The 26,851-nt window shown below is 46.9% G+C and overlaps 1 protein-coding gene across 1 annotated transcript in view; it reads left to right on the top strand.

Annotated features, from left to right (window-relative positions):
* LOC116955732 (uncharacterized) overlaps positions 1-26,851 on the top strand; it is a 59,854-nt gene that overhangs the window by 23,388 nt on the left and 9,615 nt on the right. Inside the window, exons 4-11 of the mRNA XM_032977000.2 lie at positions 17,122-17,167; positions 18,588-18,724; positions 20,609-20,729; positions 21,807-21,866; positions 22,382-22,472; positions 23,858-24,047; positions 24,609-24,689; positions 26,319-26,470. Of these exons, the coding sequence (XP_032832891.2) occupies positions 17,122-17,167; positions 18,588-18,724; positions 20,609-20,729; positions 21,807-21,866; positions 22,382-22,472; positions 23,858-24,047; positions 24,609-24,689; positions 26,319-26,470 (878 nt within the window). The remainder of the gene's footprint in view (positions 1-17,121; positions 17,168-18,587; positions 18,725-20,608; positions 20,730-21,806; positions 21,867-22,381; positions 22,473-23,857; positions 24,048-24,608; positions 24,690-26,318; positions 26,471-26,851) is intronic.

Below are 26,851 nucleotides of genomic sequence, written 5' to 3'. Positions count from 1 at the left end.
AATAATCGATTTTTGAATCGAGTCAATTCGTCAGGTCGCTTTGGGCAGGGGTTGAATCATTACAGGGTTGCAGCATTAATTTAGTCGGAAAACCGTGATTTCAGTCGGTTCTTGGATGTGTAGATTTGATATACAGTGAGGGATAAAAGTATTTGATCCCCTGCTGATTTTGTACGTTTGCCCACTGACAAAGAAATGATCAGTCTATAATTTTAATGGTAGGTTTATTTGAACAGTGAGAGACAGAATAACAACAAAAAAATCCGGAAAAACGCATGCCAAAAATGTTATAAATTGATTTGCATTTTAATGAGGGAAATAAGTATTTGACCCCCTCTCAATCAGAAAGATTTCTGGCTCCCAGGTGTCTTTTATACAGGTAACGAGCTGAGATTAGGAGCACACTCTTAAAGGGAGTGCTCCTAATCTCAGCTTGTTACCTGTATTAAAGGCACCTGTCCACAGAAGCAATCAATCAGATTCCGAACTCTCCACCATGGCCAAGACCAAAGAGCTCTCCAAGGATGTCAGGGACAAGATTGTAGACCTACACAAGGCTGGAATGGGCTACAAGACCATTGCCAAGCAGCTTGGTGAGAAGGTGATAACAGTTGGTGTGATTATTCGCAAATGGAAGAAACACAAATGAACTGTCAATCTCCCTCGGCCTGGGGTTCCATGCAAGATCTCACCTCGTGGAGTTGCAATGATCATGAGAACGGTGAGGAATCAGCCCAGAACTACACGGGAGGATCTTGCCAATGATCTCAAGGCAGCTGGGACCATAGTCACCAAGAAAACAATTGGTAACACACTACGCCGTGAAGGACTGAAATCCTGCAGCGCCCGCAAGGTCCCCCTGCTCAAGAAAGCACATACACATGTCCGTCTGAAGTTTGCCAATGAACATCTGAATGATTCAGAGGACAACTGATTGAAACTGTTGTGGTCAGATGAGACCAAAATGGAGCTTTTTGGCATCAACTCAACTCGCCGTGTTTGGAGGAGGAGCAATGCTGCCTATGACCCCAAGAACACCATTCCCACCGTCAAACATGGAGGGTGGAAACATTATGCTTTGGGGGTGTTTTTCTGCTAAGGGGACAGGACAACTTCACCGCATCAAAGGGACGATGGACGGGGCCATGTGCCGTCAAATCTTGGGTGAGAACCTCCTTCCCTCAGCCAGGGCATTGAAAATGGGTCGTGGATGGGTATTCCAGAATGACAATGACCCAAAACACACGGTCAAGGCAACAAAGAAGTGGCTCAAGAAGAAGCACATTAAGGTCCTGGAGTGGCCTAGCCAGTCTCCAGACCTCAATCCCATAGAAAATCTGTGGAGGGAGCTGAAGGTTCGAGTTGCCAAACGTCAGCCTCGAAACCTTAATGACTTGGAGAAGATCTGCAAAGAGGAGTGGGACAAAATCCCTCCTGAGATTTGTGCAAACCTGGTGGCCAACTACAAGAAACGTCTGACCTCTCTGATTGCCAACAAGGGTTTTTCCACCAAGTACTAAGGCATGTTTTGCAGAGGGGTCAAATACTGATTTCCCTCATTAAAATGCAAATCAATTTATAACATTTTTGACATGCGTTTTTCTGGATTTTTTGTTGTTATTCTGTCTCTCACTGTTCAAATAAACCTACCATTGAAATTATAGACTGATCATTTCTTTGTCAGTGGGCAAACGTACAAAATCAGCAGGGGATCAAATACTTTTTTCCTTCACTGTATGTACTTTTTTTATCCTGGTCGACAGAGAGTGTATGGGTAGTTGTAGTCGTAATCGCGCTTGACGATTTCGGTGCACTCATAGTCACCATTGACTAAAATATAAAAAACAACTTGGTGGATGAATATTTTTTATCACGAATTTTGTCAAACAAAATGAACACTGCAAGCCTGAATTTTCCCTGTCCCCCATTGGAACTTCGGCTGCTGATTGGAAATCGGCTTTAAGCGACCGACCGGGCGGCCGGCCTTCGGTTGACTTTACTAATTAAAAGCAACCATGACCCTTGCGGGAAGGTTACTAGACCCCTGACTTCCAGTCAACAGTTGCAAAGCGTGACCTCTCTGCGTGGGGGAGGGGGTGAGGGCGGAGGGGAGAGTGTGAGGGGGGCCATCGCTACAGCGACACGAGGAATGTCAACAACACCCTCCCCCCTTCACCCTCTGCCTGTGCCCGTGAGCTCCGCGAGCTCCGGGGCTCGACTTACAGCGCTGGCAGCAACATCGATGGATGGTGCCTCCTATGAAAGCCGCAAGCAATAGGCTGAACAGATGGCGAAGAGGGTGCAGTGCCCGGTGACTTGGGGAAGAGAGGCGAGAGTTGTGTGGCTGACCGGCGCTACCCGTTGTAATGCTAGCACGACCATTAACTCTGTCCAGAATAAAACCGGGCAAACAGACCCTAACACCTAACCCTAACAGAACTAGCCAACTAGACAGTGTCCCTTGCCCTAACCCTCACCTAACTAGCCTATTAGACACTATCCCTAACCATGACAGAACTTGCCCTAATCCTAACCACGGTTGGCTACGTACGGTGCAAATAAGTTCAACATACATACGTATACACACATCTATGAATACACATGCAGACACAGATACATAAACACATACGCACATGTATAGAAAAGACACAGATCTTCCTTTATAGCCTACATATACTAATGGGAGAAATGCTGCTAAGCACCTATTAAGGCCAGAATGTTCACGACCTAGGCGTGGTCCTGGAGAGTTTGTGATACCACTCGCCCGTTGATGTTGGTTATGGCCGAGAATCAAACTCAAGTCGTATCGCGGTGCGCAAACCACTGAGCCGCCCCACACACACAACAGCAGCAGCAGCAGCCACCGCCATTCACGAGGCAACGATGATGTCACCATGGCGCTCGTGCCAGGCCAGGTCCACGTTGAGGCCGTCACGTGAAGTGTAGAAGGCTCTTTGGCAGTAAGTCAAGGGACAGACCCCCAGGTGTTGTTAGGGTTAACCGACTGACGTAATTGCAGGTGCACCACTTGTGCTCCCCCACCACCTGCGTGTCAAAATACACTGCACATCCAAAAACAAAGATCCCTCGTATAGCCTGTAACAGACTGTCGGGGCATGTGCTGTAAGCGAGTAGCACCTGTGAAGGCCGGCACAGCACACGAGGGGGTTGGTGGCCAGCACCACGCCCGGCCGCCTTTGTCTCCCCAGTGACATGGTTACAAACCGCAAAAATAAATAATTTGAGGCTAAGTCGACCTAGGGGAGGCCCAGGACTGGTACAGATAATCGTCACTGGTGTTGGCCATGAGTGGGAATCGAACTCGGGTTGCTGGGTTCGTAGCGCAGCGCGCTAACCGCTAATTTACTGCTCACCACTACACACACAAAAATATGCACATATATGCACACACGTTAATACTTCCGGAGGCAAAAGCACAAACATACCGTATACACAAATACAATAAGCATGTATGGTATTTACAATTGTATAAATAAATATTTTGATTCTCATTCTGTATACATATACACACATACATGATTCAAAATTGATTGACCTAACCTAAAAACAGACAAAGATCCCCCATGTAGCCAACATAGACTTTTGCTGTTTGCAAGCACCTATGAAGGCTGTGAAGGAGCATGGGAATGTGGTGAGGCCAGCACCGCTCCCAGCCAACTATGTCCCCCCAGCGCTGATGTTTTTACACCACACCAGGTACTTATTTCAGGCTGAGTAAATCTAAGGGGAGGCCTAGCCATAGCCAGGAATCGAACTTTGGCCGCCAGGTTCGCAGCACTACACCACAAACTCCCCACATTGGGTTTCGCACAAAAACACGCACTCGTTTTATTGCGTGCGCACGTTTGCTCTCTCGGTTATTTACTCTGGGGGTAACGGTGCGTGGCGGGGTGAGCCCTTGAGGAGGCGGATTGCCGTTGAATGCCAGGATGCCCACGTCCCCATGTCCTGCCGTGCTTGAAGAGAGAGCGCAGCAGGCTTCCCCCGTGCCTTTCCAGCTCCATTGCTGCCGAGTCAATTGCCTGAGAGGACGCCCCTGGCAGCTTGACAAACATCCACACACACAGGCCTGTGTGGAAGATCGAGAGTGATGAGCTTTGCTGGCAGTTACTCGAGGGGGCTCGCAAATGGCCGTGTCCAATACACTGAGCCAATACCGCTGAAATCCTGGGTTTGTATGCTTGTTGCATTTCTTTCACACCGGACGCAGCAAACCGGTTTGAGCCTTGGTGCTGCGTGTTTGTGTGTGTTCATGTGCGCATGTGTAGGGGATTTCAATGGCAGCTACATCCTGCGTTACTGATCTTGTCAAGGCCTATGATATAATGAATAGGCAAGGGCACTCGGTTACTATTCATTCTGTCAGGGTCGCTGACCCTTTGCTCAGAATAATTAAGGACCCTGATTGTGGGTAGGCCCAGGTAAAGCTACGCAGCTGGGAGTCAGGGATGTCATGGCTTCCACATTATTTTACATTATCTTTGACCACGTAGTTTGAGAATCTTTTCATGGCTGTACCAGAGTAATTTACATCTGGTACAGATACAGTGGGAGGCTGACCGATGCCCGGGTGCAGTCAAGGGAAGTCTCCCTATTGGTCAACCATGTTACGTGTGTTGATGATCTGGTAATTGCTGCTCACTCTGAGAAGGAGTTGGAGACTGCTGCTGAACCTGTAGTATGCCACTAAGACATGGGCCTTACCATCAGCCCCACCAAAACTAAGCACCTGCCTGTGTATTTTATGTCATCAGATACTCGATCCCCTCAACTTCCCATGAGTTATGGGGCAGTTGTGGAGAGGGTGGAGAAGTTCACATTCAGTGTGCTTATGACTAACTCCAGTTTGGCAGCCAAGGTCTCACTCCGAATCAGTCCAGTGGCATCTATTCATCAGCTGCATGATGCTTTGTGGAAGCTACCCAGCCTCTCTTCTGGGTCTTCTTGGCCACAGTTATGCCCTCCCTTCTCTATGCTTGTTGTCTCGGAGACATTGAGCCAGCACCGTTGAGTTCTAGGTTTATGTCCTGAGTCTGGGTTTCCCTCTCACTTAGCTCAAAATGTGTCAAAGACAATGAGTTTTTGCCAATGGGACCCTGGTTTTCATATAAAAAAAACTTGCAAACAAGATTTATCAACATCTTTGAGATAATCATGAAGATGCTGCTGCTGATGTTGATGATTGTATGGTGATCATGATTTTAATAATTGGCTGGTGTCAAGCCTTGACCCAGGAGTTGAACCCCTGACCTTCCAATTTGCGCGTCGAGTACTCTGAGCACAACGCCACCCGGCAGGATTAACATCGCAAGCTCGCTGCCAAATACAGCCCCTGGAATATTTACTCTTGCCCGCGTATCCATGTTAGGATCTCCGGAGGTGGTGTCCATGTATTTTTAGCATGAATAAATCATATTTCAATCGCTCGGCTCACCTTTCCGCCGGTGGTACAACCCTGGTCGCGTGAACGGAGACCGCCGCGTGCTGCGTTCCGTGAGAGGACTGACCGCGCGATATTATTATTAGTCACGTTTCATTCCATTCCGTTCACATCCACCTTCTTGTCCTCGCTGGCTTCCACGACAAGAGACCTTTGCAGTCTAAAGTATTTCTCACGTGGGCTTAAATCGAACCCCCACGCTTGCTCGGAACAGTCTCGCTCACCGCGCGCGGCTCAGAATAATGAAATATCATGATAATTTAATTACATCTTCTTTGGTTCTTTCGGTAAAGTCACGTAGAATGAGAATAAAATAATAAATTGATAGAATAAAATAACACAATAATATTCTCACGACGTTTCGGCCACAACACAAGCGGCCTTCATCAGGTGAAGGGACAAGACTGTCTGGAGGACAGTGCTGGAGTGGTGTCCTCCAGACAGTCTCGTCCCTTCACCTGATGAAGGCCGCTTGTGTTGTGGCCGAAACGTCGTGAGAATATTATTGTGTTATTTTATTCTATCAATTTATTATTTTATTCTCATTCTACGTGACTTTACCGAAAGAACCAAAGAAGATGAATCCTTGCAGTCACGAAAGCTTTAAATCGAAATTTAATTACAGTTGTGATCATTGCTTAACCGGCCCGCAATTATCCGGTTTCCAGAATTATCCGGCGGGCCGATCCGGCGAAACCGGCAAAACCGCTCCAAAGGCTGTAACCAGTCCGGCAATCGGCACCACGTGCATGACAAGAAAATAGCCATGCTTGATGTCAGTGTCAAATATTATATACGGTACATTATACACGACATATAACTTAAACAATGAAAATACTGCACTATTTACATCACCCCATGCAGAGTCTTTGAGTGTTGAGTACGGTGCAGTAAATACAGTAACTTTTTAAAGTCGGATATTTATTTTTGTCTATTTATGCTAAATTCATATAGTAAACACATTTAAAACACAAAAAAACACGTAGCAAGGCCTAAAAACATAATGTCATACAAGAATGTGCAAAATTAAGCAATTTAAAATAATGACGATTATTGATTATCCAGCGTTTTTGAAAATCCGGCGCCCCGCCCCCCCGAAGCTGCCGAATAACCAATAATCAGTAGTTATTTACGCCATTCTCATGGCGTAAGGCTATCGTGAATGTATTGTACTATGTTTCGCGCACAGTCTGCAGTCGTCTCACAGTAGGTGGCGATGTTGCGTGAAATCCCAGTTGAATCATTTGGGGGTAAGTGAAATTGGGCAGGTTTTGACCATGACGCCGGCACACAATGTCACACCCCTTTGAAATGACATCAGGCGATCTTTTTACTTCGGTTGCGTGACAGGTGGTACGTAGCGCTGTTGCAGTTAATAAACACCCCGCAATTCACAACCGAGGCAGCCGTCCAGTCTCGAACCGCGAACCTATCCGAAAAGCAGCAAACGCGCATCACAGCCCCCTAAGATCTTTTCGCAACCCGTACCATACTCTTTGGTTCTTTCGGTAAAGTTACGTAGATATAAAAATAAATAATAGATCACGACGTTTCGATCGCAACACGAGCGATCATCTTCAGGTGAAAAAATACAGCAGGCGGACTGCTGAGGCAGGAAGAAATGTAGCGAGAGAGCTACTGCAGTCAAAGGTTATATAGGTTTGAGGTGGGTGCAACCCAAGGGTAACTGAGCGGGGCTAGAGATGGAATTTGCAAGAAAGTGTAAGATCGCAGAGCTCGTCATACCTCGGCTAATCTGAGGAGGGGAGGGTGGGGGTGAAATTCAGAGGGAACAAGGCGAGAGAGAGAAAATAAAGCTCAAACTTAGCAAACTTAGAAATGTAATGCAACTCAGAGAGTCGGCCAGCACAACAGTTAACAGTTTACCTGGTTGAACCCCGTACGTATCAATTGGCGGACAGCTGCAATCGCTATGCGAGCGAGCCTGCCTGCGTGCGTGCGTGTGCGCACGCGGCCTGTTGATGATGCCTCAAGTTCCAGCCGACGTAGCTCATGCTGGTAAGTTTGTTTTGGATAACAGACAAGAGTAGGAATGAAGCGTGTGTGGGTGAACGTAGGGGATGGGTAAGGGCACCCGTTCATAGGATGGCACCGTGGTAACACCTGTGGCTCGGAGCAAGAATAACCTTGGATCGATTTCTGACTGGGGCGTCTTTCTGAGTGGAGTTTGTATGTTCTCGCCTTGTTCCATATGGGTTTTTTGCAGGTTCTCCAATTTCCTCTCATAGCTGATAAAGCATACAATGTAATTGGTGTTGGCTAAATATCCCATTGCAGGATTCTCCTTAAGTGGAGTACGGGCTCAGTGTGGCTTTCCTGGGTAATTAAGTAATTATGATTAAGTTGAATATCTAAAACGTGTCCATCGGGTACGGAAATTATGCGTGGAAGACACTTAAGCAACTAGGATTAGCATTTGTCGTGCCATCTACTTTGTTATCGTCAACCATGATCTATCAACTGCTGGATGCAGGCCTCCCCAAAGCATTGCCATCTGTCAACTATTTAAACGATTAAAAACATTTTTATTTTACCAGATAAGGCCCACAATATTCAGTGCATGTTTCTAAATGTGGAGTGAAAAACCGGAGGACACGGAGAAAAATTCACACGACCATGGGGAGAAAGACATACAATCTCCAAATATCCAACAGGCATCAGGGTCGGGATCGAACCCATGTCCTCCCTCATACCAGGCGAGGTAGTTAACATCTCGCCACTGCAACGAACCTCTCAAGTCGCGCGATGCAACAATCCGTCTCATTCATGCTCATGAGCTGGTCTCATTGGTCCTTGACAGTCCTCTTCTTGGGCACATTCTCTGCTTTGACGCTCGTTCCATTGTTAGTCTCGACCACCGGCCATCGCCCCTTGTCGCAACGTCCACACTCATTTCTTTATGTCTCGTCTAATCTACGCGTTCCCCCTGGCTCTCGGTGTCATTGCAAGCAATATATTTTGCATACTTTTTAACTTGTGTTCCATATTTTTCATCATTGTGTTTCTGATCCTCATCATAGCGGAGAATATGAACCGGTTGAAAATTTTCTTCTTTTAGGAAATTTGTACTTTACAAAATATTATTTCATACTCTTAGGTTCTATTCGGTAAAGTCACGTAGGTAAAAAATAAAACAACAAAAATCACGACGTTTCGGCCACAACACAAGTGACCTTCATCAGGTGAAGGGACCGTGCTGTCACGAAGACAGCGTTGGAATTAAGAAAGTCAAGCCAGGTCGCGTCCTTTAAGCTATGTGGGAGGAAACCAAACGCTTTGACAAAGGAATTAGCATAAAATGCTGATAGAGCACCTAACACGGGGGGGGGGGGGGGGGGGTTTACAAACGTTGTTTTGAAGGGAAATAAGCTGCTGTGAAAGTTTGGTATATCACTACTTGGATAAATATACTGTACCATTGAAAATTAGTTTAATGTTTGGTATGATTTAGAACATCTTTACAATGATTGCTAAATTTGAAACCATCTTCTCGGTTGAAATTGTGTTTGTACATCTGAATTGCCTCGTGGACAAATCTCTGATGATAACCTATAGGTTTGCAAAGGACTTGGTATCGGAGAACACTATATCGTGATCACCCACAGCGTTGTAACAGTGGTCAGCCACGGCAGAAGAATTCGTTCTGCCATGTTTCAAATCTGATTTGTGCTCGTGAATTCGGTCAGAGACATGTCGCTTCGTCTCCCCGATAAAATATAATTTCTGGACTAGAGAAAGAAATAAACAAACTTTCCCCGACACATTTCGTCTTCATCTCCCTTCTTCTTCTTTGTCTTTTGTACGGTTGACGTAGATGCAAAGCAACAACTACAATTTCACATTCAGGCGTTCATTCCAGATAACCGCATCAAGGGCAGCGGAGTGTATCATCACTGCGATGTCTCCTTCTTGTTTGAGGATCGGGGCATTGTGTCATTATATGTTGTACGATCTGTTCTGGATGACCATGGTCACACTACTACTAGAGAGTTTTTAATTTTCTATTTTTGCATCAGGTATCTGCATTGGCCATAGTTTAGGGTGCTTTGTGGAATATTAAACCCAGGGATCTATCTGCGTTGGGTTTTTCAGAACAGGGTGTTCATCTCTTCCGACAGCGCAGGCAGAGGGCAGCGTCTGCGTGTGGTTGCTAGGGTTAGACTTTCACTATCCGGGCGCTGGGAATGGGAGCCTGGCCGTGTCTCGCTTGAGCGACCGCTACACGGACGTCAAAAGCGGGGAAGTCGAGCGTAAAATCTGCCCCGGATCGCGTTACTGCCACTACCTGAGCCACACAGCCAGCGGGAAGCTTCTCGGCAACGCCGTCATCTCTCTTCTGTGGGCAAAGACCAGGATGGTGCAGTGGCAACACTTGTGTCTCGCAGCAAGAACTACCTGGGTTTCAGTCCTGGTCTGGGCGTCCTTCTGCACGCGGATTGTATGTTCTCTCCCTGTTCTGCATAGTGTGAGTGAGTCAACGAGTGTGTGTCTGTGTGTGGGGAGCAGTAGTGTAGCGGTTGGCGTGCTTCGCTACGAACCCAGAGACCCGAGTTCGATTCCCGCCCATGGCCAACACCAGTGACGATTATCTGAACTGGTCCTGAGCCTCCCCTAGTTCGACTCGGCCTCAAATGAGTACCTGGTGCGGTGTGAAAACGGCTGGACGTGGTGCTGGCCACCCACCCCCTCGTGTGCTGTGCCAGCCTTCATAGGTGCTCGCTAACAACACTTGCCCCAACAGTCTGTTATAGGCTATATGGGGGATCTTTGTTTTTTATGTGTGTGTGTTGAGAGGGTACACAATGCAACTGGTATTGGCCAAGCAACCCAATGCAAATGACTCGGTTGAGATTACAGATAGCAAGATCGTGCTCTACTGAAAAAAAACATTTAGCAGGAGCGTCCTGAAAAGGAGTCTTGAGACTCATTGAGACTTTCCTGTGTAAACAAACGTAGTAGTAATAATAATGATATAATACAATGTCACGTTTTTTTTACGTGCACACATAGCTCATGCCATTCCTGCTGTCGTTGGCCCCTGGCCTCGCATGATGATTGGCTGCCTGTGGACTTCGCAAGTTAGAAGCGGTTATTATTATTATTACTACTGCATAAAAACGCCCTTTTCACACTAGATCAGTGGTTCTTAACCTTGTTGGAGGTACCGAACCCCACCAGTTTCATATGCGCATTCACCGAACCCCTCTTTAGTGAAAAATAAAATGTGATTTTTTTCAAATTCAAGACATAGATATGTTTTTTACTGGTACACAAAATGAGCCGTGCATGAACATTACCTTGTTCAAAGAATAAAACCAACACAATGCATAAACTCACAACAAATTACATACCTGGAAATCAATGTGACTTCTGCTGTTGCCTTTGAGAGATCAGTTCAGATATGCGTGGCTTCACTTTGGCAAGTGCCACTCTCATGTCATTTTCACAGCAAAGTCTGTTCCTTTTCTTCGTTTTTATGTCCAGCATCCTCGAAAAGGATTGCTCACAAAGATATGTTGTAACAAATGGTATAAAAAAATCCAGGGCTTTCTTAGCAATAACTGGATACTTGTTCATTTGTCGACACCAAAACGTTGAGAGCGTTGTTGTTCTGAAGAGTTGCTGTTGAACCTGGCTCTGCTGAATTTCAATGATTTCGTCGAGGAATTCATCATTGACATCTGCTGTTTCAACAGCAAACGTGAACGGCTGTCTCACCCATGCTGGATATGACTCTCTTGTAGGGAAATATCCGTCGAGAGACTTTGCAAGCTCATCTAAGTGCGTGGCAATTGTTTGCTTCAGTTCCGTGGATACAGAAATATCTCCGATTCCAGACACATCTTCGATCTTACTTGCACAGTCGTCCAGAAGCGGGAAGTTTGTGAAGTTATTCTTCTCTGTTCGTCGTTTCCATAACGGTAGCTTTTTTTGAAAAGCCTTCAGGTGTTCTTCCGCTTCCATGATATTGACTCCACCACCCTGCATCTGCTGATTGAGATGATTGAGAGCTACGAATATATCAGCCATGTACGCTAAAATGAGAATGAACTCAGGATTTTTGAAGCAATCTGCATGGCAGTGTTGGTGCTCTTGCAAAAACAGGGCTAATTCCACACGCATGGCAAAAACATGATTCAGCACCTGTCCCCGGGATAACCACCGAATATTGGAATGGAGCAGAAGTACCTCAAATTCAGAGCCCATTTCTTTACACAGCTCACTGAAGATGCAGTGCCTCAGAGCACTTTTTCGCACATAGTTCACACATTCCACCACAGTTTTTAATACTTCTGCCATTTTTGGAGGTAAGGTTTTTGTTGCCAACGCATGCCTGTGCAGAATACAATGCGTCACAATGATGTGTGGTGCATCGGCCTTTACTAGCGCACCAAAACCAGACTTTCTTCCCAGCATGACTGGAGCTCCGTCCGTACAAACTGCAGAAACCATATCCCATGAAAGATTGTTGTCTCTGAAGAAGTCATCCACAAGCTTCTTCACATCGGCTGCCTTCGTTGTTGTTGTAAGAGGCTTACAAAATAAAAACTCTTCTTTTATCATGTCGTCTTTCACATAGCGTACAAAAACAGCAAGCTGGCTTAGATCAGAAACGTCTGTGGTTTCGTCGAGTTGAAGGCTGAATTTTGCCGGGCTTGAAATCAGATCCGCGACTACTTGAGCCAAGATGTCTTTACTCATGTCTTCTATTCTGTCACTGACGGTGTCATTTGAAAGGGGAATGTGGGATAATTTACCTTCGGCCGCTGTTCCGAGTATCAGATTCGCCATCTTTAATGCAGCTGGTTTCACAAGTGTTTCACCAATGGTGTGTGGCTTGCCCTGCTTTGCGATCAGGTAAGCAACTTCGTACGATGCTGTCAGGATCGGTTTGTTAACAGGTACAAATCCCCCTTTCATCGAATCTGGTTCTCTTCACCCTGAATTCAGCAAGTGTTGTGTTCTTGTATTCCCCGTCTCCATGCAGCTTCAAGAAGTGTTCCTTTAGTTTTGCCGGTGCAAGACTAGAGTTGCTCAACTTGGCGTTGCAAATCATGCAGATAGGACGCTCACTCCCATCACGTTCCGTGATACATGAGATTCCATGTTGTACATATTCGTCCGACCACTTTCTTCTTTTGCCCGACATAGTATGGATAAAATATTAAAGAAATCACACGACGTACGACAACAACAGTCACACGTTGACTACTGAGTACGCACTAAATTCCCCGCAGAGCTGATTGGCCAAGCAGTGTAGCATGATCATCTGCAGCCAGTGATGGCCAAGCGGGCCGTGTGTGTCATCACAAATTTACACAATAATTCAAGTGTGTCCGGACCTCCGTGGCGGGGGCTCTGCCGAACCCCTGAGATCGACTCACCGAACCCCTGGGGTTCGATCGAACCCAGGTTAAGAACCACTGCACTAGATCATGGGGCCTTTGTTGGCAGTATCAAAGTATGGAAAAATAAGAATAATGGTAATAAAACAGGAGGTGTTAAGATGTTCAAACACCAAATAGAAACCTTTTGCATGCAACCACACGTACTTTTGGTGAACATGCAAACAAACATGCTTTGATAATATATGCATTGTCTTTGAAACTGATTGGCCTACACCAGAGACAGTCTTCCTTATGGCCTAGTCTCACCAGTGTCAGACCAGAGATTGCCAAAAGGCGAACAGTGCTTATTTCCGGAAAGGGTCAAACCTATTCCTTTTCACACTGTTGTCCAAAGGCCCCAAACACGTCAAATTAGCCGTAAACGAACGGCGCTGTCAGGGTTGTCGCAGACAAGAGTGAACACTTTTTTTTTTACAGAAAGAGCATGGGAGGTGAAGAGCCGATGGGAGGGAATTACAAAAGTGTGGAACGGTGCAAGGGAAGAAGCTGAAAACTAAATTCTTATTATTTTACCAGGTACGACCCACTGAGCTATACAGCTCTTTTTCAGAAGCGACCTGACTGTAGCAAATGGTAGCTCAACGAAGTGGGTTATCATCACGTGGAAATTCACAGCAGCCAAATACTCTAAACGCGTGACGTTGATTTTAAATGTGGAGGGAAAACTGGAGGACCTGGAGAAAAATCCACGTTGCCACGGGGAGAGAAACACGCAAACTCAAAATATTACAGCAGGCGTCAGGGTCGGGATCGAACCCACGACCTCCCTCATACAAGGCGAGGTCGATATAAGTGAGGTGACCTGCAGAGTGGTGGACTGGGTGTTGTGTGTTAAGCTACAGTATAGCGGTTGAACACAGCATGGATGTACGTATGTTGAACTTCCTTCGCATAGTGCGTAGTTAACCATGCTAATTGGACGTGCGGGGGAAAGGACAACAAAACTAAACGCAAAAATCTGTGCAAAAGAAATGATTTTTTACAAACTCCCTGATCCACTGGGCCGCAGTATGGATCAAATAAAACACTCATTCTGGTAGACTAAACGGATAATGGTGATGATTAAAGGTGAAATTCTGCTGGAATTCATCAATTTATATAAATTATTAATGTGGCAATACGTGCATGTGAGCAACGCCGTAAAAATAAATAACGCTACAAATAACCTGGTACTGTAATCGGATTCCAATATCCAGCAGTGTGGATTGAGTTGCAGAGGTGGAAATGCTTGTGCTGCTCTAAAGCCGGATCCATGCCTGAGCGGTCGGCGGCGCAACTAGGTTGCGTGCAACTGAATCTATCGTACGTGGACACCCCTGCAACCGGTTGCCGGGGAGCAACTGTGCCACCGGGAAGCGCGTTCGCCCGTTTTTTGTGTGCATTGTTACGCCGCTAAAAAGTATTAAGTATCGAAATGGATCCCTTTGTGCCACCACCAGTCACGGCCCCGCTGTGTTTGGGCGGCGGCGTCGTCGTTGTTAAGGGTTGCTGATTAAAGACTGGGGACTCTCACCTCTTCGGCACCCTTCGCTAATGGATCTCAAGGGGTTTCAGGGGTCGCGCATAGAGGGCAGCAAGAAATTAAACAATTGTCGGCTCGCAATGCTGCACCTGCTGAACTCCAACCGTGTCTGTTTAGATTGGGTGGTCTCTCACGAGCAACGGCCCTAAAGCTATCGACACATGTTGGCGAGGGAGCAAAACATAGCTTTGTGAAACTCCCGAATGGTGGCCAAAGGAATGACAGGGCAAGTGGGTTTTGTGAAACTGCGCGGCGCTTTGATCGTTATCCCTCTCGGACGTAAGTGGGATGGGTGTTTTCCGGGTTCTCCAGTTTCCTCTCGCATGAAGCCAAAGTCTCACTATGGGAATTTTGGCAAACGTCCCAATGTAGCAGCACTCTCCTGTAAAATAATCTCGAGACTCGGTGATGCTTGCTCGGGTAAAACACTTTGTGCAGTGTCTAGCATATGACAGTCCAGCAAGTGGGTTGCTGAAGACTCTCTGTGCAGCCCTTTCAGTTGTTATCGTGTGCTTATTATCATTAGCACGGAACTGGTTAAACAACTCAATGCAGGATCCCCGTGGAAAAATAGTTGAGACTCGGGCTAAGGCTTTCCTGGACGAGTAAATGACATTAAAATGATGCTGTTTGTATTTAAAGAACTGTCCTTGGAAAAACTCACACAATCTCATTGTCCAGAAAGTACGCTGCTGTTGAGTCGTGTGCCACATTGCGTAGATGAATTAAGTGAATGATTAAGTTCAGTGTGTGAAAATTTGATTTTACATTTTAAAAGTGTGTCAAAAAGGATGGCAAGGGTTGTCTTAAAATATAAGTTTGTTATCAACTTCTTCCAGGACACCTGCCTATTATAATGTAAGGTTTATTTGAATTCCTCAGTTTTGATCTGCATTGTATACTCAGCACTTCTGACATGGCCATTGTGAACCTCTGTAAGAGAGAGAGAGACACACGCACACTCAGCTCTATGGCTTAAATAGTGGATCTTATCCATAGTGGCTCTGTGGCTCTGACACGGTTATTATGAGCTCCCTGAGATAAGATCTGCCAGATTCTGCTGTTAGAGATCATACGAACAATAGAAAGGTTCAGATTCTGGTCAGAGCTCAACGCAGCCTATCATCATTGTAATCATACTTATCATCATCCATCTGGGTCGTTACAATGGGTTCTGCCACTTTGTGGGCCTACATGGTGGGCAGCAGAGGGCAGTGCAATAAAATAAATTGTTGTACTGTACTCTGTGATTCCCACGTCTATGCTCCTCAGCTTCACCAAACCCACACTAGCCAGCCTTTTGAATGATCAAAAAACCCCCAAGACCCAGGCAGTGTGGGGAGACCCTCATGCAGCAGTGGAATTGACGCTTGGGCTATACGTGTATTTTGTGGAAAGTGAACTGTAGCTGTCCTTGGTTCTCTGCTGTCATGGGAATGTGGATATTTCCACTGCTGGCTCCTGGACAGCAGGGGAGATGAGTGCCACAACCATGCTTGTTTGAGTCTGGGGGACGAGAGAAAAAAACATTTTTTCGTACTTTTTGAATTTTGGTGACTTGGTTCAGTTGCAGCGCATTTGCCGTTTTTTGCAGAGGTTCACGGTTCGGTTTTTCAGTAACTGCCCTGATGTGAGGGTTACCCGCTCGTATGCCAGAGGGCCGCTTCTGTGGCTCTTTCCTCCGAAATTAGGAAGCCACTTGAGGTTATTCACTTCTGTATCATCCAGATTGAAAACTAATTTCTTTCTAACTGCTTTTTGTGTTTCGTTTGTTGTCCTTCCCCCACACGTCCGATTCTCACGGTTGGCTACATACGGTTTGTGAAGGAAGTTCAACATGCATACGTACATCATTATTGCTGGTGTAAAAACTGTAAGATGCATGCCGTCTCAATCACGGCGGACGTTTAAGATCCCCTGATGTCGTTCTCAACAGTGGGCATTGCGTCCTGGGCATTGCGGTCCAAATTGACCAAATTCTAAAATGTCACGGCGAGTAACTTAATGGGGATTTAAACAAAGCAATTGTATCCGAATCTGTATATATACTGAAGGAATCTGCTGAGCTGTAAGGCTCTTTTTTTCACAGATGTCCAGTCGGGGCGGGTAAGAACGTTACAACATCAAACAATAAAAAACACGATAGGAGCGCAAAGTACAAGAAATGTAAACAAATCACACATGCACATTAAACCAGCAGACTCTATTTCCCCAGCTCCCTCTTGAAAATAAAACTCGTCCCGGCCTCTTGGAGTCCTCTCGCCTGGTTTAAACAAAATTCACGTGAAACTTATTTTTTTTTCATATCTCCCGGTCGCTGTGGCAAAGATGCGCAATTCTTGATCATCCATAATGCAGGTTTTTTGGGTTAGATCGAGTAAATATAAATGTGTTGTTAAACCCACCACCACCCGACACAACCAATTAGTAAGGTTTGTCCGGATAAACAGAGCATGCCAATTCTCTACTAGTACAGCACACCGGTGTGTTGGAGAGCAAATCCACAACATATACAATCTGAGTACGACATTTCACCAGTAATTACAACCGGCATCATCAGGCGGCAGCCAGATTTGTGGTATAACGACGCATATTTATGCCATCTAACCTAAAAAAACCTGTATTATCGATGATATTGGTCGCGAAATCCTACGTATTAAACCAATTCTTGATCAAGTGAATTTAATTAATGATTTGTTTATTTGCAGGAGACGAATGAGATTGTGGCCATCAAGAAGTTTAAAGACAGTGAAGGTACCCGTGCTTTTTAAATATAATTCAAAACCTTCATGATTAGACCTCCTTTGCCAGTACCAAAATATAATAATAGGGTTTTTCCCCTTTTCTTTTGGCACCAATTGATATGAGGCTCAAAAGAAAGCCGTCTCTGGTGTGGACCAATCAGAGTCAAGGACAATGCATATATTATCAGTGTGTTTTTTGTTTGCATTTTGACCACAAGTATTGTGGTTAATGCACACATGATTACTTGTAAAAAGGTTTCAGTTTTGTTGCCAGAAAATAAGGGGAAAAACCCTATTATTAAATTCAAAACCTGTTTGCTACTATCTGTAATCATGGTTGTCATTCATTCACCCAGGAAAACCTCACTGAGTCACGAGACTGACTATTTCAAGAGGGTGCTGCTTCATTGGGATGTTTGGCCAATTCCATTCGTCAGAGTTTGGCTTCGCGTGGCAGAAAACCAGAGAGCCCAGAGTAATCCCACTGCGCATACGAGGGGTGGGGGTTAACACTCGCAGCTTCACGAACCCCCCTTGCCGCACTGCCTTCCTCTGGGCCACCACCTCGCTGCCCAGTGGATTTCACAAATCTCCACGTGATCCACCAACCCTTTCCTTCCAAGTGCTGGATTGCAGGTGGCGCGCCACCACACATGGCCGCATATTGAACAGCAGCGCCGTACCTACATGGGGACTCGATTACAACCAGGCCCTGACGCAGGAAATGCAGCTCGCCATAACTATTTATAGACCGAGCCTTGAAAAACCCCCGAGGTCCTCGGGAATGTGGGTGTATTTCCACTGCTTAAACTTTCCACTGCTCTCTGGGTGTGTGTTCGCGTTGTGCTGGCTCACGTATGCTGGGAGTTTGTAAAGCAGCTTTGTGTCCATTCACCTTTTACAGTTCGGTTCATCTTCACGAGTCGGGAGGGGGGGGTGCAAACAGGATTCGATTCGAGAATTCATCAGCTTCAGGCGTGATCAATACACTGCCGGATGAAGGCCGCCTAAAGTTGCTGCTAGCCCCCGTGATCTCGTTCATGCAACAATCCATGCAGCATCCGCACATGCACTCATCTCTTCGCTCCATCTCCTCGCACTGCGACCCCTTTGGAATTCCCTCCTGTTGTCTCTTTTACCAGGCTCTTATAATAATAATAACCTTGCTGGATTCAAGACGTGTTCATACTGTTACCTATTATAACCTGGATAGTGCTGTTGGTTGTTCGCCGCTAGACGTATTGGGCCTATTGGACCTGTGGCTCAGCAGCTATGGTTTAAAATAAAATGGTTGCCGCTCTGAATCGAAATTTGACAACTCACTGAACACCTAACTCACGGGCGAGCAAAGCAGAGGTCTCCTGCATCTTCTGAAATATCCCTCTGCGATCTATCAACCCCCTCCACCATAATTCCCTGCTACGCCGCAGACCGCGATGATGTCCGGGCGACGACGGCACGTGAGCTGGCCGTCCTGCGGCGCTTGCGTCAGGAGAACATCGTCGAGCTACGGGAGGCGTTCCGGCGACGAGGGAAGCTCCACCTCGTCTTCGAGTATGTGGAGAAGGTAAAACACCGCTGCTCAACGTCGTGACATCCATTGCATTGCTCGTGTCTCCCCTCTGTGTACGGGAAGCCTTAATAGGGCTATAAAGTAGGCTTTAATGTAAATAATGGGGTTTTGTAAAAATGGATACACCGTACTATTGTCCTTAATTATCCAGGAAATCTTCACTGAGTCTCAAATACTTGTTTTCCTCCGATTAGCACGGTTGGCTACGTACGGTGCGAAAGAAAGTTCAACGTACAAAAATACGTACATTGCTAACCCCTTGAGATCATAGAGATCAGGCCGGATGCCGCTTTAGTCAGAGTGATTGACTCGCAGTCGCTCATTCGTATTTCATCGGGAGTTGACTCTTCCCCATCAGCAGTAACAGCACCAACAGCATCGTAATCTTCATAAAAAGCAGCAATATTTTTTTTGAGCAGCAGTATCATCAGCAGCAGCATTATTAGCAACATCAGTCATTATCAACATCACCATAATCAGCAACAACAACATCATTATCATCGCCATTGTTTTAATGAATACTATTTATCAACAGCAGCGTCATCACCAACACAACTACCATCAGAATCATCACTATATTCTCTAACATGACTATTCTACTGAGAGCCAAACACCCAATCTGAAGGTTTTAACCGCAGGGCTCTCAGCCCCCCTGAGCCACTTACACACACAAGCTTGTTGACTTGGCAGCCTGCGACAAAAAATTGCCCACCTCTGCCGAAGAACAACGGCTCACTCATTATCATGGGGGCAGGTGTTTGCCGTGTGAGCGTGAGAGAGTGTGTGTGTGAGACGCGCCGCTTAATTTCATAGCAGCTCAGAGTTGCGTGACTGTGCCTGTCGCACGCGTGCACACACACATCGGCCTCTTTGTCTGCTTGACTGCTTGCCCCGGGGGTTTACAAGGTGTCTTTCGTTATGGGAGGTAGCAAGGCTCATAATGGCCACGTGGTGTTGGAGCCACTGAATTTCCATCGCAGGAATAATGAGTTTAGGCTAGTTTGCTGGATTCATGATGGCCGTGTCGGCACGATTGAGAGCGTATGTTTTAACTCTGGAGCTGGGTGTTTCTCTCTCATAATGGTTGTGTCAGATACTGAGCTAGCACTGCTGGGAACCTGCGTCCAAGCATATGGCCTGGGTAACTGTGTCTTCTATTCACAGGATTCATCACAGCTGTGTCGTAAACACTCTCCAGGGTATTCATGATATCCTTGTGAGCATCATTGAGATGCTGGGTTTAAGCCCGGGTTTCGGCCATGAGTTATTAAGTATGGGGAGCTGATGGTCCCAGAGCAGTCAACAACCACTGCACACAAAAAAAACACATCATCTTACATTTTCTGCATTTTTTTACTTATTTGGCTTATTCAACCTATGAGGACCAAACACTTCTAATTAAAAGTAAACACACCAGCGCCTCTAGCTGTCTCTCCTTTGCTGACGATAGTTCTGAAAAGATGCCTGTGTGTGTTACACAGCGAGCCCTCGTGTTGCTTCATGGTCAGAAGGAAAATATTAAACAGGTGAGGTGGTGCATTCAGAGCCATCGGTGCGGTTCGCTGAGCGTGGCGGCAAGCATTTGTTCCTTCGCCCCATTGTAACCAAGCTTGTCACGTTATAATAGGGAACAACAATAATACCAATCACAATAGGGGTTATTTAACTGTTGTATAGTCCGTGATCAAATTACCTGGAATGTGCCCGACCTCATCAGATCTCGGAATTGTTGCATCGCAGGATCATGAGAGATTGTGGCAGGTTGCCCCCCCCCCCACCCCGGGGTCTTCATCCAGAAGTGGATTGATCACGACTGATGATGACTCGCACCAATTGCCTGCCCCCCGACCCTCCCACGACCGTTCCCGTCTTCTTCAGAACATGCTTCAGCTTCTGGAGGAGTTGCCGAACGGAGTTCCACCAGAGAAGGTCCGAAGTTACATCTACCAGCTTGCGAAGGCCATTCACTGGTGCCACCACAACAACATCATCCACCGAGGCAAGTCGCACCCCTCTGCTGCGAGCAGAGCAGGGGAGCTGAGATTATCTTTCCTATTTATTATTTTTTTACCGTGCCTGGTTAACCCAGGAAAGCCTCAAGACTTCTTCAAGAGGGTTCTTCCAAATTTTCCACTACCCTCAATGTGTCATTTGAGCAGGAAATAACTTTGACCTTGAGGACACTTTCAGGACATAAACACAAATCAATTGTTAAATAATGCATTTCCCATAGCGTATATGTTGGCTTGGGTGTATTATTTTTAACCGGGCAATTCAGTTACGGAAACATGGAACAGAAACACTCTATTGTACTATTATGTAAAATATACAAGGATGCATGTCAAATGCGAACGATGTTACAAAGAATCGACAGCTCAGTGGTAAATTGTGAGTTAGATTGAAAGCGTAACCAAGGACATTTTAAGTGACAGAATTCCAGATGTTTATGTTTTGTCCTCATCAACCATTGTCAGACCCTTAACCCTGACCGCTGAGCTGATGTCAGTGACCCTTTGACCATCAATTCTCTCCTTCACCTCTTGTGGTCGTTTTGCAATCTAAAACTATAAAAAAAACTTTTATTTTGCAAGGTACGGCCCACTGAGCTGTATAGTTCTTCTTCATAAGCGACTTGGCCACAAATGATTGCTCAATGAAGTGGCTTATCACGTGGAAATTTATAGCAGCCAAATACTCTAAACGCATGTTTCTAAATGTGGGGAGAAAAATCGGAGGACGCGGAGAAAAATCCACGCAACCATGGGGAGAACATGCAAACTTCAAATATACAGGTATCGGGATCAAACCCACGACTTTCTGTATACCAAGCGGTGTATTTAACATCTCGCCACAATCAGCTGCTGGATGAAGGCCTCCCCAAAGTTTGAGGGGAGGCCTATACCTCGCTACAGTTGTCCAAATGTCAACTTCCTAGCCATTCCAGACCATCATTATAATTCACTTTAGTCGCTTGATCGCAATTGTCTCTGTGTGTTGTTGACGAATCTGTCTTTGAAAAGTTATTTGAGTTTGTTTTGGAAAGTAAACCAACTATTTTTCTTGCAATCTGTTGCAGACATCAAGCCAGAGAACCTCCTCATTGGCTTGGATGACGTCCTCAAGTTGTGTGACTTTGGTGAGCTCTCATCTGTGTGTCTTATGATACGTGATTTTAATACTGAGAATGTTATTATTAGAATTTTTATTTTCCATTGAAGGCCACAGTGTTGTTGACGAATGTACAGTAAGAGCCCGATATAACGTGGCTCAAGTCATGTCCCCTGAATAAAAATGAGGTCCAAAGATGGATGAATGAAAAATTCCAATTAGGATCAGTTGTTAATGACGTAGATCAGTGATTTTCAACATTGGTTGTGGCGCAGTGTGGCAGAGATCAGCCGTCGGCCCCCACTCCTGCCCTCTCAACCTACTCGGTCGTGCATGCGCAGTTGGGCAAACAGACACGGAGACACGGAGATGCACACAGAGACACGGAGAAATACAAACGGGCACCGAGACACATGAAGACATACACAGCAACACGCACACACATTCATGTTCCATTATAGCGCGGGTCTTATTCATGTCACCCGGCCACCTCCCAGCGATGACGACTGAACGGATGAGAACATGTCTCCTCTCATCTCCAAGGTTTCGCCAGGAACCTGTCTGATGGCAGCAACGCCAACTACACCGAGTACGTGGCCACGCGTTGGTACCGCTCCCCAGAGCTGCTGCTCAAGTAAGTCGCACACTCACCCACTGCTCGCCCCCTCCTCGCCCCCTCCTCATCCCCCCTCGCCTCCCCTCGCCCCCCCCCTCGCCCCCCCCTCGCCCCCCCTCGCCCCCTCCTCGCCCCCCCCTCGCCTCCTCCTCGCCCCCTCCTCGCCCCCTCCTCGCCCCCCCCTCGCCCCCCCCTCGCCCCCCCCCTCGCCCCCCCCCTCGCCCCCTCCTCGCACCCCCCTCGCCCCCTCCACGTAAGAACATTGCCGTGCTACTTTGAAACTACTGCAAACGATACTCGTCTATGAAGCGTAGCACCTTTATGATAATGTAGAGGTGTTAACCACGTACTGTTCAGTAACCTGCATTGCCACCAGGTATCAAGGGGGCAGTACAGCGTTACCTCGGTGTACATAACGGTTTGGGTCAGACGAGGTGAAGTGGATTGTAGCCACAGTTTGGGGAGAACCAATCAGCTAGTTCCACGTGGGAATGTGGGATTGGTTATACCTGGCCACAAACGAGTATAAGAAGGGTGACCGCAGAGAGCTCGGGGAGTTCTGTCCTTACACGAAGACCGAAGCCCGGGCTGAAGACTAGCTAGGACCCTGGACCAGCCTTCCAGCCCTTCTGAGGGCTAAGGCTCGGCGTATCAAGTGGTCAGGACTCACCGGACCAGCGGTGGGTCAGATAGCCTCCCCTAGGTCCCAGCCAGAATACTCTGGGATAGGGTAGCGGTAGACGTGCAAGTCCCGCCAAGCTAGGAGGCTGTACCTCCTCAGGTATTGAGGTTAGCGGTAGGCGTACAAGACCCGCCAAGCTAGGAGGCTGTACCTCCTCAGGTATCAAGGAGGTTAGCGGTAGACTTGCAAGTCCCGCCAAGCTAGGAGGCTGTACCTCTTTAGGTATCAGAAAGATCTGTGTGTAGGTTACGCTGAGTCCGGAGGCTGTACCTCCTTAGGGTATCGGGTGAGGGGACCGTATACCCCTCTGTGTGTGTTAAGGACTTTATGAGGAAGGAATAACAATAGACAGAGTGTGCCTCCTAAGAAGTGTATTCGTCTTTACAACACTACAATAGCAAAGACGCAAATGTCAATGTACTTTTTGTTATTACATTTGTTTATCCCGGAAGCCCTGCCCATAGAATGACAATCTTGCTACCTGTAATCCCAATTGAGTCATTTCCAGGTAATTTTTCAGCATTTTGATGTTGAACCATGAAAAGTTACATTGTGTGTGGGGGGGAGGGGGGGTGGTGGGGAGCCCACGAAGAACAGGGGGAGAGCGTACAAACTCGACACCGAAAAGCGCTCCAGTCCAGAAATGAACCCAGGCCCTTCTTGCTGTGAGGCAGGAGCGCCGCCACCGCACCGCACTAACGGTTTGAATTTGATTCGACAGCGCTCCCTACGGCAAGTCGGTGGACATGTGGTCCGTGGGCTGCATCCTGGGCGAGCTGAGCGACGGGCAGCCCTTGTTTCCCGGCGAGAGCGAAATCGACCAGCTCTACACCATCCAGCGGGTCCTGGGACCTCTGCTGCCTGACCAGAGACAGCTGTTCCTCAGGAACCCACGCTTCCATGGACTGAGGGTGGGAGACGCACACACGTACACCCCTTCTCCACTGGCACGTCCGAGCCGTGATGGCACAGAGGGGCCCTCGCAGTGCGGGTGGTTTCCCCGCTGCCTATTCGCCGAGCCGAGCCTGAACCAAACCGTGCTACTCTGGCCTCACAAGATGTCTGAATCTGGCTCGTGGCCAAGCAGGGCCAGGGGCCAATGAAAAACGAGGTATTCATCTTCGTACGTATGTTGAAACTTCTTTCGCACCGTACGTAGCCGGCCATGCTCATCGGAGGTGAGGAGAGCTGTGTGTACGTGTGTGTGTACGCCACTGTGACATATAAACGAAAGGGGTGGTGTGGGCAGAACCGTGCCTTGCTAACCTTGATAACGATGAAGAGGTTGGTAATGATTATTTTTGTATTGTTTGTCGTAACTTGCTGACCCGCCCCTTTACTAGACAACTGTGAAAAATAACTTAATAGCTCAAGGGATTCCTCCAGTGTAAATAAAACTTCTGATTCTGATATAAATTGACCTCTGGCTGGGATCTGAACTCATGCCCCTTCTTCGGTCTCTTTGTTTCCAGTTCCCGACCGTTGTCTATCCCGAAACGCTGGAGCGAAGATACCTCGGTGTTCTCAGTGGTGTGATGCTCGACCTCATTAAGGTAATGGCTGTTGCTAAGTCAACAACAACAGCAACCACAGTGACAGCAACATTAGCAACAACAAAGATCCCCATTATAGCTTGAACAGACTGTTTGGACAGTTGCTTTTTGCAAGCACCTCATGAAGGCCAACACGGCGTCGAGTTTTCTCATGTCACCACCCCCTCATGTCACACTGCCTCCTCGTGTCACACCACCCCCTCATGTCACCACCCCCCCTCGTGTCACCACCCCCCCCTTGTGTCACCACCCCCTCCTTGTGTCACCACCCCCCTCGTGTCACCACCCCCTCATGTCACACTGCCTCCTCGTGTCACACCACCCCCTCATGTCACCACCCCCCCCCCCCTCGTGTCACCACCCCTCTCGTGTCACCACCCCCCTCGTGTCACCACCCCCCCTTGTGTGACCACCCCCTCCTCGTGCCACCTCGTGCCACACCGCCGCCCCCTTGTGTACAATGGCAGCTTTCATTGGGTCTCGCTCACAGCGCTAGCCGCAACGGTCTATGTGCGCACGTGGGAATCACCCGCAAATTACTCAATTGTGGTTACACACAGCAACGTTGCTTCCTACTGGCAGACTACATCTATCTGTCAAACATATATGCAGGGTGCTTAAAAAAATGTTAACACTTGTATGGGACTATCGTTTTTAATGGAAAAAGAACGGATAATGCACTGTAACATGATAGCAAATGTATTCATAATAAAGGTTTTTGGGTTAGATCGCGTTTATTTATAAATGTGTCGTAACCCTCCACCACCCGACACGGCCAATCAGCAAAAAAAGTGTCACGTTGACAAAAGACAAATAATTCACTACTTCAGCCCACCGGTGTGTTGAAGAGTTAATCCACATTTACAGTTTGAGTACGACGTTTCGCTGGTAAATACATCCAGCATCATTGGGCAATTCGCCAGAATGGTAAAGCCCTCGCTTCCTCCCGGTTTTATATAGAGCAGCAGGGTGACGTCATCACTTAACTCATATCAGGTGCAGTGATTAGAGGCGGAGGGGGGGGTATTGTAATTATATAATCGATTAGTAATCAGTCATTGGTTATGATTAGTAATGAGTTGTAGACTCATTTATAAATAAACGCGATCTAACCCAAAAACCTTTATTATGAATAATATTGGTCGCGAAAGCCTACGTGTTGAATAGCAAATGTATGTTAATAGCTTCAAAAAGTCAGAATCACCACTTGTTCACCATCAACACATGGCCTGGAATCTTCTCCAGGTGGTCTCCAGAGCCCAGAGGCATATTTATTGTGGTATTGTTGGAAATTCTCCGAAGCATTAACATTTTTTAAGCACCTGTATATATGTTGAACTTCTTTCGCAGCGTACGTAGCCAACCGTGCTAATCGGAAGCGCGGGAGGAAGGATAACAACCTAAGCACAAAAAGAGGTTATAAATACATTAGTTATCAGTGGAGAAAAAAAGCACAGCGCCTTCGTGATAGCCCTGCGCGCTCGGACTATGCGCGGATACCAAATTTATTTCATTATAATTAAATTAATTGTCATTAGCTTGTATAAAATGGGTCGAAATTTGACTTTGTGTGCCTATATATGCACACGTGTCTGCGCATCTGTGCGCGCCGTGTCGCTACGCACGCAGAACTTGCTGCGGTTGGACCCGGAGGAGCGTTTCGACGCGGGACTCAGTCTCAACCACCCAGCGTTCCTCACACAGCGCCTGCTGGACCGCCCAACGCGGGACTGCCCTCCCGCCCATCCCAGCCACAAGCACGGATCTCCCGCACAGCACAGGTTCGCCCCCGCGCACACACACACACACCGGTCGTGGTTCCCGTTCTCTCCGTTACAGAGGGACCCGTTCATACTGTTACCACGATATAATAATTTCACGATAGACCGCGATACGAAATAACAGTCTGCAATATGACGATTATCATATAAGAATAGGTTTTACCCTTTCTGGCAATAAAACAGGTGTTAAATATGTTACAAAAACGGAATCCTGTCTGCATTAACCACACGTACTTTTGGTGAACATGCAAACAAAAACATGCTCTGATAATATATACATCTTAACACCTGTTTTATTGTCAGAACGGATAAAACCTATTCTTCTATTTTGATACTGGCAAGAAAGGTCCGAAATAACCATTATCGCCCATATGAGTTTTG

This window comes from Petromyzon marinus, chromosome 61, assembly GCF_048934315.1.
Source record: "Petromyzon marinus isolate PM22_M1 ecotype Great Lakes invasive population chromosome 61, UKy_Petmar_22M1.pri1.0, whole genome shotgun sequence".
Taxonomy (NCBI): domain Eukaryota; kingdom Metazoa; phylum Chordata; class Hyperoartia; order Petromyzontiformes; family Petromyzontidae; genus Petromyzon; species Petromyzon marinus.
Note: the sequence above shows the minus strand (reverse complement) of the source record. Positions and strands in the feature narration are given on the sequence as shown.